This window comes from Strigops habroptila, chromosome 11 (assembly GCF_004027225.2).
Source record: "Strigops habroptila isolate Jane chromosome 11, bStrHab1.2.pri, whole genome shotgun sequence".
In the NCBI taxonomy this organism is placed as follows: Eukaryota; Metazoa; Chordata; class Aves; order Psittaciformes; family Psittacidae; genus Strigops; species Strigops habroptila.
The window spans coordinates 24,130,214-24,141,603 of record NC_046360.1 but is presented as its reverse complement, the minus strand read 5'-3'; the positions used below and the strand labels follow the sequence as shown (position 1 = coordinate 24,141,603).

General features: G+C 38.2%; 1 protein-coding gene across 13 annotated transcripts in view; it reads right to left on the bottom strand.

Moving 5' to 3' along the window:
• The window catches only part of CACNA1D (calcium voltage-gated channel subunit alpha1 D), a 185,519-nt gene that overhangs the window by 4,183 nt on the left and 169,946 nt on the right, over positions 1-11,390 (bottom strand). For 12 of the 13 annotated variants that reach the window (XM_030502289.1, XM_030502301.1, XM_030502300.1 and 9 more), the window contains 7 exons: positions 10,240-10,356; positions 8,368-8,735; positions 8,028-8,054; positions 6,635-6,784; positions 5,217-5,380; positions 1,230-1,351; positions 808-1,128 (listed from right to left, as the gene is read on the bottom strand). In XM_030502289.1, the coding sequence (XP_030358149.1) occupies positions 808-1,128; positions 1,230-1,351; positions 5,217-5,380; positions 6,635-6,784; positions 8,028-8,054; positions 8,368-8,735; positions 10,240-10,356 (1,269 nt within the window). The remainder of the gene's footprint in view (positions 1-807; positions 1,129-1,229; positions 1,352-5,216; positions 5,381-6,634; positions 6,785-8,027; positions 8,055-8,367; positions 8,736-10,239; positions 10,357-11,390) is intronic. The other variant, XM_030502297.1, reaches the window with a different exon arrangement.

Below are 11,390 nucleotides of genomic sequence, written 5' to 3'. Positions count from 1 at the left end.
ATAATGCAACTGATTGTGCAGTACATCTGACTTTTTTCTTCAGAAATTTGTGAGTAGTCTTTGATAAACATGAATCATCAGGCTGATATACTGAAGACAACAGTTAATATATCACAGAGAGTGCAATTAGAACAACTGCCTGAAACACAGGCTTCTAGATACGTTCTTGGTACTTTAGAGTACACACAAGAAAGATGCTGAATCCCCTTTTGCAAATAAAATGTAACAAAGTGTATTGCTTAGGTCATCACAATGGAAAGGAAGTGACAGATGGAAGCAAGAACAGTAACTATGGTTCAGAAATGCTATATACTGTTTCTCTTCAAATCCTTTTTAATATAAAAGGGAATTCTTAACATTCTTTAGTACACCTACAATCAATCCTTGTAGTTGTTATTCACCTCTCTGCATTTAGTGCACTGATTCATTCAGATTACTCCAAAACTGGCAATGTATTTCTATCAAAACAGAGAGAACAGGCATACACGTCATCTCTTCCCTGTCAGCCACTGCAGAAGGACGCTTCATAACTGATCCTCATCTAGAAAATCTGAATTTCAAATCTCTTTGAAATGTCTCCAGTGCTCTAACACACTGATGTTAAGATCTGGATTCAGTAGAAATCATTTACTACATGACAACTGTGAATAAGTTCCTCTGTCTTTACCTAAGAACAGTTTTGCTCTTTGAAACTGAAAATACCACATTTCAGAGAGGTAATGTGAACTGAATTACATGCTTTTTTAATTTTAACACAAAAACTGAACAAACACTCTCAGCTACTTCAGAGGATTCTGTGATACTTACCGCTTCTACCAAACTGTCTGCACTCCTCTGTTTGTCACTATGCTTATGCCTCAAGTCATTAGGTACAGTTAAATTGGCTGGTGTAAATGTTCGGTAGGAAATCTCAGGGTCATCTGTGTACCAAGAGCTCCTGTGCAAGGAAGGCAGGCTACCATTCATATGCTCTGTAGATTCAGCCCTATCGACCTGGATTAGGGGTGTGTAAAATGGAGAACGGTCCCTGTTGGGAGGGGTTGCAGGTGGGGTAGCCCAGGAACGCGTTGAACGACTTGGTGAATGTTTATGAGCTTTGCTGGAATCCAGACCTGCAACAGCCATGACCTGGTAAGGGGAAGAATTTTAGCAGTTAGTGATTTCAAATGCTCGGTCATACTCGTTTCAGCAGTTAGTTCAAACCAAGGTAAGCAAGAGTCTGTGTTTACCTGCTGTTGCATTAAGTGAAGTGGTAAAGCAGTGCGATGGTGGAAATTAGGAGACAGTGCTATGTCATCTTGACTACTTTGCCGACGGAGGCATTCGAAGTTAAAGGAAGATCGTCTATTTGCTACAGGGAAACCATAATTCATTAAGAAAATTAAATACTTCGAGGAAAAGTCTATTATTTCCAGAATTCCAGTGTGAGTCAACCATCACACAAATAAAAGCATATCCCCCAGTAAGAAATAAGTTGTGCTAACAGAAGCAAGCAGCTGGTTATCAGATAAAAGATAGAGTCACATATGAGCAAATGCAGTCCCAGGTAGAAACCATACGCACAGCCTCACATGACAGAATAGGAAGCAGCTGTTTCACAACGCAAACGTGTGTTGTGCAGCAGACTGGTTCAGACACTTAATTTCAGAGTTTTGCTGTAAACTGATGTGAACAGTTACAAAGCAGACTTTCTTCTTTCTTCCCCATGGTTTTAAACTCTTCTTTCTAATGAACCAGACTTTCCAAAGGAAATACCAAATCCCCAGTTCCTTGGAGGCAATGAGCAATATGGAAAACCATAGCCAAGTTGACCCATGTTGTCAGTTCCTGATGTTTATTCCATTACTTATGACAACAACAAGCCACGGTCTCTGCTGTTATGTATTCATGTAAATGAAAGAAAGGGAAAAGTAGAAATCTAAACTGGAACAAGGTGTTTGGCTGATGTAGAAATGTCTCAGCTGGTCTTGGTGAAAGCAGGTGAAACAATGGGAAGCAGCACATAGGTATCATTCCTCTGTGTTAGCTTCAGCATGAAGAAAGCCTGGACACTGAACAGCAATTGGAACCCAGGTATGTCCTCACAGCTGCAAGCGTCACACTGGAAAACTGGAAGGAGCCTGGTTGTACAAAGCAGTGATACAAAATTGTGCTCTCTTGGAACTGACAGAAACTATTCTCGGTATGTTTTTTGAACCCCAAGAATTTTGTGAACAGAATTGAAAAGTTAAGGATTCCTCGTAATTATCACCAGACACTTAATGCTGGATACTGACAATCAAGGGTCTTTAAAGAGCCATTGCATTAAAACAGGCACCTTCGGTTTGCGTTCAGTTCAGACCACTGAATGCAAACTTTGTGCCTCTTTCCATTGCCTCTATGGTAAATTCAGATACAGGAATGGAAGCCTTACTCCTGATCCTAACAGATGCAAAATGTCCCAGTGCCAAAATGAATAAAAAGCAAACAAAAAAGTCCCCTCATTTGAGACAAGACACTTCTTTGCACATGCTTCTCCCCAGGAAAGAGTCTAAAAGAACATGGTAATTATTCTCAGTACACTTCTGAAAGTTGCTCGAATGCTGTGTATAATGAGTTTGGTATAAAAACCTCTAGAAAGCTTGACACATAGCTCAATATACTAACTACGGCACTCAGCCAAGGTACCATATTTTACATTAACTTGGACCGAATGCAGATGCTAGCAGAAACTGTTCAGTGCAATGTTAAAAGTTTTTGGGTTTTGGTTTTTTGCCCCTTTTTTTTTTTCTTTTTTCTTTCTTCCCATGAGAACACCAAGGCTTTCTCCCCAGGCCAAACAGTCCATTCACTAGTTACAAATAATAGGTTTGAGCTTCTTTTAAAATCTGCTGAGATACCAAGCCTCTAAAATTTCTCAGCTGTGTTCCTGAACATTGAATAAATGATTATGACAGAAGGCATGATTGTGCTGCCGTGACTTTATGCTGGTGTAAGTCAAAGGACTTCCTACATTACCCATATGACTTTGATCAGAACTAGGTCCTCTTATCCTAGGCTATCAAATACCCTCTTACCTAGTACATTTATTTAGTCTCTTGTACATGAGATAAAAAGTGTAGGCTTCCTCTAAAGAAATGTCTGCTTAATACTGTCACTAGAACTTTATCAGAAAAGCTAAATGAATCTGAAAGGCTGCAGTCACGGGAAGCTGCCAATCCTTCCCTTGTAACACTTCCAAGGGAAGGCCCCAGAGGATTTTTATGAAAGCATGTTCTCCTGCAACGTATGGAATGGATATACACAGCATCCATCTAGTTCTTTGGCTTAAAATTCCTCTGCTATCAGAGAAGCTTGTAGAAAGAGTCTCCTTTCTCAGCCTCCCCTTTTGATGTCTCTTCCTTTTCTGCTACTAGAAGAGAACTAGCAGCTTTCTGTACATTTCACTGTCATTCATCCCAGTTGAATTATTTACTCTCTGTAGTGCAAAACTCATTCTTTCTGCTTTTTCCATCTGTGCCCCTTAAGGTCAGAAAGCTAAAGAGTAGAGAGCAGGAGTCATCTTCTAAGGAGACAAGTGCCAAATGTGAGGATGCAGCACTGACAGGATGCTGAAGAATGTTTCTTTTATTATATAATGATACACTTTGCTGTGGCCTTTTACTACAGTTTTCTGTAGCTTTAAATAGTCTGAGACTGTACTTGTGGCCTTTTACTACAGTTTTCTGTAGCTTTAAATAGTCTGAGACTGTACTTGTGGCCTTTTACTACAGTTTTCTGTAGCTTTAAATAGTCTGAGACTGTACTTCAGACGTTGTATAATGATCCCACTACACTTTCTCTGAAACACACTTTAAAAATCTATACCTGCATTTTCTTTAGGGTGTCTGAGACAAGACAGTCTTTACAGTCGTACTTCCACAGATAAATGGACTGTGACTGCCTGCTAGCATTAGCAGAATGAAAGAACTCTGTTTTCACTAGAAAGCCAATCCACCTTATAGCATCCAAAATGTGGAGGCTCTTCTAGAAATGCCCCTGAATTGTCTAGTTTGGATGGCACTGGTTAGATGGCATCATCCAAAGACACATGTAACAGACCCGGCTGTGCCAACCATGATATGCATCAGGTTCTCTTATGGACGCTATAGGGCTGCATGGAGCTGAGAGCTGAGTGTTTTTTCTTGTGCACCAGCAAGAAAGAGGTTTGGGAAAAGGTTCATTTTACACTTCACAACCCCAAGTGCTTCCTCTCTGTTAAGTGTCAGAGCTCAAACACCAAATTCCAAGAGCTTTGAGTCTGTGCCTAACTTCACCAGAGGATTCTCCCAGCTAATCTCTGCAGTATGGCCTGGAACATACAAAACCAAAATTACAAGATAAGAAGCATGAGAGCTTTTAGAAATGCAGATAAAGGAACATTGTGCTTGAGATAAGAAGAAACCAAGGGAAAGATCGAAGGAGAAGAATGCATGAAAATTAGAGAAACAGGTAAAAAACTCAGTCGACAACACTAATTCATCTATAAATTGAAACATTTTCTTCCCCAGAAGAAACACAGGATATTAAGCATTGTTCTTGAGACAGCAGAATGAAGTACCCATGGGAATGTGAAATAAGACGCTTAGCTCAGGATAACGCTTTTTCCACAGGGGCTTGAGAAACTCACATCAAAAAGCTAAAGGCAATTCAAAAGTTAGGAAAAAAAAAAGCATCATTAAGCTCACACTTGGTAAAGATGTAAATGGAAGTGATCACAATGTCATTAAGCAGCGTGACTGGTAAGGGACAGGGAAGTGCCAGCAGGTGGGTCACTGGAGGAGAGTGGCTCTGATTGGGGCAGAGCTGCAGACCTGCAGGTGTTACTAACAGGCACACAGGCTAAAACCCTCTGATCAAAGTTTCAAAGCAAACCACTGACATGTTCTACTGTGCTCTGTCTTCATTTATCAAATCAAGTTAAAACTGCCAATCGAATTGGTTATTTTTGTATTATTGGAGGAGCGAGGCAAGAGATATTAGAAAGACTGACTTGTAAGCGAGGATCCATAGATTCTCTGACCAGCCTCCCAGGATGGATAGATATATCTACCATACATAATAATCCACTAGCAACCGTAATCAAGAAATGCCATCTTTGAAATCCAAGTTAAAAAGAAGCCTTTTTAAACTGGAACGTATCTGAATGCATTAAAATAATTCCACATTTGCAAACAAATTTTTCTTAATGTACTTACGTGTTGGTGTTGGAGGTAGCAGCCGTCTCCTAGGAGATCTTTTTGTGTCATAACAGATCTGTGAATCATCTTCCTCAAAAAACCCATGTGGGTGATGGTAACCTTTTGGTCTCTCAAAATCTGAGTCATGGCAGTGATACCTACAGTGGTAATCATATATATTCCTGCATTTAAAATACAAGAAAGAAAATGTTATTTCAGTGAGTTCTTGTAAATTGATCTATTAGATTTCTTCTAGAAGATTTTCAGTGCTACTCTTTCTCCAGCAAGATAACCAAACACTACATTATATAATAACATGACTCAATTTTAAAATCCAGTTTCTGTATGCAAAATGATTTTGAGCTAGCGAGCATAGACTTTTGTAATAGTATAGTTACATAGTAAGTTCTCAGGTGAAAATTTTTTCAGATTATATTTTCTTTGAAGTTATCCTTGCCAGAAACTGTGTGAAATAAAGTCACAGAGAAAAGCTTAAATTTATCACATGAACTCAAGGCCTTTTCTTCTTAAATCTGAAATTAAGATATCAAATAAAAAGACCACAAGAGTTAAATACATAGGATCAGGCAAGAGTTGTTAAAAAACACTATCAGACCTAGGAAAAACCCTACTGGACAGAAATACTGTAATTAATTAGAATGCTATTCCAAGTTTTGTCCAGAGAAAACAGAAATGAGTTTGAAAACTGAGAGGAACCAGGTTACAAAACCAGAACTCTGTAGTTACAGCAAGGAGCCTCAGATTAATACAAATTTGGCCATTATGCAGAAATACATATTTGTAAGAAATATTAGTTGTTGACTAAAATTCGCTTGATGGCATTTCCATAAAGGTTATGAATAAAACTTAAAAACATCTGTTCCAAACATCTGAAGGACAGGACAACTATGACAGTGTGTTGTACTAAGGAGACAAAAAATGGTGCCAAGAGGAGGATTATTAGTGAAGAAGTGAAATGAGAATTTTCAAAAGGAAGTCATCCGATTCTTTATTGGTCCAGCTAGTACTACTTTATGATCTCAGTCCAGAGATCATCAGTTTCACCTTTCTTTTTAACTTAAAAGAAAATTCATTTCTCAAGGTTCCTCTATCTGAGCTTGATCCATCTTCCATTGTATGTGGAATTTTATTTCTAAATGAAACACTACTTTGGTTATGCGCTAGTTTATACTCAGTTCAAAGGAACTTTGTGCTTTCCTTTGGCTTTGGTGCAGAAGTTTTGCTGGAGTCAGCACATGACGTCAAATACAAAAGATTTTTAGTCCGCACGCTATTTCTCTTCACCATTGCACTTGCCTGCAGTTGTGGAGTATTAACTTCATTAGAGAATTTTCAGTGTAAGTGGTTAGTGAAGCCTTTACAGATATGTACCTAATTTATTATAATATTTTTCCCAGTTTAATAAATACCCTCACCTGTTTCCTGACAACATACTGTCTTCCTCATAATATTCTTCTCCACTAAAATACTCCTGCTCTCCCAAATAATGATCATTATTGCAGTAATCTTGAACTTCACGTTCTTCACGGCAAATAGTAGGTCGACGCCCATCACCAGAGTCAGATCTGTAAGTAGAAAACAAATACTTATTTATGTTTTATTTATATAAATTATATATTGTATATTTTATAGACAGTTCTTTTAATGTGCTTCCAAGAAAAAAAAGGAAAAAAAAAAAAAGACAAGTATTAACAACTCTTGTTAGAATTGTGTCGAACTGCAGTTCAGAACATGTCTATTTTATGTTTCCTGAAGATGACCTCCCTTTATTTCCTTATGGTACAAATAAGAAAGTAATTAATATGGGGATGCTCAATGAAGTCAAATACATTTCAGACATTTTTACAAAATATAAACTCAGAGTACTTTGAAGAAACACTGCCCCTCTCAAATGCCTGAAGTTTGCCAAACGGCTAAAAATATTAAGGGGCACTTGCTGAGATATTCCAAGAAAAACCTGAAATGCGCAGGCAGATCTAGACATTAAAAACTAGCACTGAATGCATAGTCAGCAATGCACTACAAGTGACACAATACATCCTATTTTTTAAATTGTCTTAGAAAATATTCAGATATAAAGAAAGTTGGAGAGGGACTTTTTACAAGGGCACGTAGTGATAGGACAAGGGGGAATGGCTTTAAACTGAAAGAAGGTAGATTTAGATTAGACATTAGGAAGAAATTCTTTGCTGTGAGGATGCTGGGGCACTGACACAGGTTGCCCAGAGAAGCTGTGGCTGCCCCATCCCTGGCAATGTTCAAGGCCAGGCTGGATGGTGCTTGGAGCAACCTGGTCTACAGGAAGGTGTCCCTGCCCATGGCAGGGGAGTTGGAACTGGATGAGCTTTAAAGTCTCTTCTGAACCAAACCATTCTATGATTCTATGATTAGACCAGGAAAGATTTTGCGTCCCCTATAATTGGAAGTGTACACATTAATATCAAAGCTAAAGCCACTGTTTTTCCAGTCTTCACAAGTCAATTTTAAATAAGGACTACCTACCATTGGGTGTGATTTTTTTTTCCTGTTGAAAACTGCACAAACCTGTCTGGATTTTAAAAGGGCTGGAATAATTTTGACCTTTAGCAAAAGTTTATCCTCTTAGAACAGGCAATGGAAAATTTGACTTTGAAATTGTCACTTAAGTTATTTAGCATATACATCGTCATGGAGGATTTTGAAAACTGTACAGAAGGAAGAAAAGGAAGGAAGAAAAGGAAGGAAGAAAAGGAAGGAAGAAAAGGAAGGAAGAAAAGGAAGGAAATATACTTTGTCCTTTTCAATTACAGTGGAAATATACCAACTCACCTAATATATGTTTCATAGTAACGGGTTCTATCCAGGTAAACCATGAAAATAAGGAGAAAGATATTTTAAAATCAGGTAGTTTAGAGAAATTCATTGGTGATTACAATGTCTGTGCTGTAACTAGCAATTTCACTTTCAAGAAAACTACTACTTTCAAATCTTATTAAAGCTATGCACGTTTCCCCTACATCAGAGCTATATTTTAAATATATTTCATACATCAGTAGGCAATAGAAATGAAGCTAAATATACAAATTAGTTTCATGTAGCATAAGTTTTCTTATAGTGGTTTTATAATACATTAATTTATCTAAAAGCAAATACATATTTATAAGTTTACCTCCTACTGCTTGGCCTTCTGCGTCTCTCATGATCAGTTCTGGAGTATGAATGGTAACCGTTTTCAGATCTATGCTCATGATTTCCAAAACTTGTGTGTTTTCCATGAACAACTTTGAACACATTGGCATTATTGAGATTGGCATTTGTTGAGTTTGGAACTTGCTTTCCTACTGAGTTGTGATTGTGATGATTGTGGTATACAGAATTTCCTGCCTGATGATACATATTTTTCTCAGTATCACTTGCAGATGGAATTGAAGGCCGCTGGACATGTAAGGGACGGTGTGTGGTGTTGATCTGTTGAAATGAATCTCGTCTGTCACTGCTAATATGGTTTATGTGGTTGCCAAAGAGGGCACCATTCCTCTGTTTTAGGGGAAAAGAAACAAAAAATTATATCAGATACCTGAACAGAACATACTTCTCTCTCCTACACGCATAAAGAAGTAGCAATTCAAATAATCCGTGATTTTTCTTTCTAATTTTATGATGCCTCAGATGGGATCTCCTGAAGTGATAGAGATGTGATTGTGACAATGACAATGTTTGTATTTCAGAGTCAAATCAACACTGTGCTGTGATTATAATTCTTTTTCCACACAACTGAATGTGACATCCAGCTTTCTCCACATCGAGGAGAAACCTAGATTCCCATACATGAACATGCACCAAGTTCCTCAGAAAGGGACATATCTACTGAATTTCTGAGAACACTTTGGTGGAACTCTCTCCTGTTCTCCCAGAGCATTGGTTTGCAACAGGTGTCGCTCAGACAGGATGGAGTGCCATGCAACAGCTTGCAAGCATATCTCAGGTAGATGACATTCAGCTTCAGTGCTCCCATTCTTTCCTTTTGCAGAGGTACAAGAAAGAGAGTAACTCTTTATCAGCCCTGAGAGTGTAATGGATGGTGAAAGGGAGAATGCAGTGCTAAGTTATGACTATGGCATGCAGCTCTCTTTCACATCTGACCCAGATTATGTATCCTCCCTGTCTAGCCGGGTGCGATCTTGGATGACAGCAGTCTGTCCTGAAGCTCAATCTAGGGAAGACAGGAGGTAATGATGGTTGGCAGAGAAATGCATCTACTGATGGTAGCTGTGGCACTGTCTCCAGTGCCACATCCTCCTTTTTTTACAAAGGACAAAAGCAAGCTATGGGGCTTCTGACATAATTACTGCCAAAGCAAGCTTTTACATCTGCTTCTTCTGAAATGCTTGTGGAAAATTAAGTTTTCTTGCTGGCTGACAAATGACTTGCAGAACGCTTCTGATTATAATACCAACTTTATGTGCTCACCATTAGACTGAATATCTATAGCTTAAAAGAGGAAAACAGATCTTTTTTTTCCTGATTGTTTCTTATTGATATCCCTCACAGGAAATTGGAAATTACATTTATATTTAGTTGACCTCTGTGTGATTCCAGGCATTCATTTTAAAATACGCAGCTCTGTGTCTGTTGTGGTTTGGCTGCACAGAATTTAATTCTCCTCTTCCTGTCTACCACTGCAGAAGTTAAGAAACTTCCAGATTAAACCTTGCCACTACCAAAATTTGAGCTGGCAAGCTTCATGCCTTTTCTTAGTATTTGCTTAAGAAAAAAATAAGAATAAATGAGAAAGAATTAGGGGCAGGTGAATCACCCTGCAGGAACTGCTTCCTAAATTTATGATGCGATGCAAATGTCCTTGTAATACCATTTTTATCAGTATATAGAAAATATATTTATTAAATATTTATATTGTGTTGATTTGAGGGAATTTTTCATTATTATTATTATTGTTGCTACTTCATATTCAGGGATAAGCTCATTCTTTAATCTTGTATTATATGACAAAACAATTCACATAGCTGTGTTTTGACATTACTTTATAAACATCTTCCTCCTCCTCTGGATTGTTTTCCTCTGGTTCATCATCTTGCAAGTCACAGGATATAGCTCGGCGAATTTCAGGGCCAATATCATGAAGTGTCCTTAGTCCTGCCTAAATCAATGACAATATCATAATACATTAGGTAGGCAAATTCTTTTAATTCTTTAATTACAGGTGTGCAAATTTATTTTAAAGGACAGTTTACAAGTTTTTGTATCCTGACATCCATAGAGGATGCATCCTACTGTAAGTCTCCTTTACTGCTATTAGTAAGAGGCTTCCATTCCAGTACAACCGTGTTGATGTGACCATGTCTTTATTATCACGGTGTAGATGCTGACTAAAAGACCACTGATGTTTATGGAGCCCTATGGAAATAAAATTCATCTTATAGTAAAGTATAAGCAATCAGCAAGAACTATAATAAAATGCATTTCAATGAGATGTACATTTAATGTAAAAACATGTTTGCAGCCTGTGTCCCTAAAGGAAACACAAGATCTTTGCTATAGCAACAGCAGTTTTAGCAGAGCTCAGATGGGAAAGAAAGCAGTGAAATAATTCCAGCTCATCTGCACTGCACTGTGATATGCAGATATTCAATTTAAAGCTTTAGTTTTGGACAGGAAACCATCATGCTACACTAACATGGTCCTCAGCGTGTACCATATTCCTCTTAAGCCCGCTACGACAAGCAACCATTAGGAAAAGGGATAATGCTGAAACTGCCAAGGACAGACCTGCACATTAGAAATTAAACAGACGGCATGCTCAGGGCCAAGAATTCAGTGCTTTTGCAGAGGCCTTACTTCAAAAAAGGAGATGTTTTTCGTGTTTTAACTCTGGCTGTCATGGTCTGAAACAAAAAGCAGTCTTGTGCTTCCCACCTCTTTTTCTTTTTAACCTCCTCAGGTTCAGAAGAAATCAAAGATTTGTTTGTTCAGTCTTTATACTGTATAAAGGCAGATCCTTTACTCATGCACAGCACTTGGCTCAATTCATCAATGATCTAAAAGCCTGATTTTTTTTTATTTTTTTTTTTCTTCCCCCATTTTTTGATGCACGTGTTGGGGCTGTACTTCTATGGCATGACACTGACACTGAGTGTTACTGGCCTTGGGGTGGCATGTAGGTGTGTGGAGAAT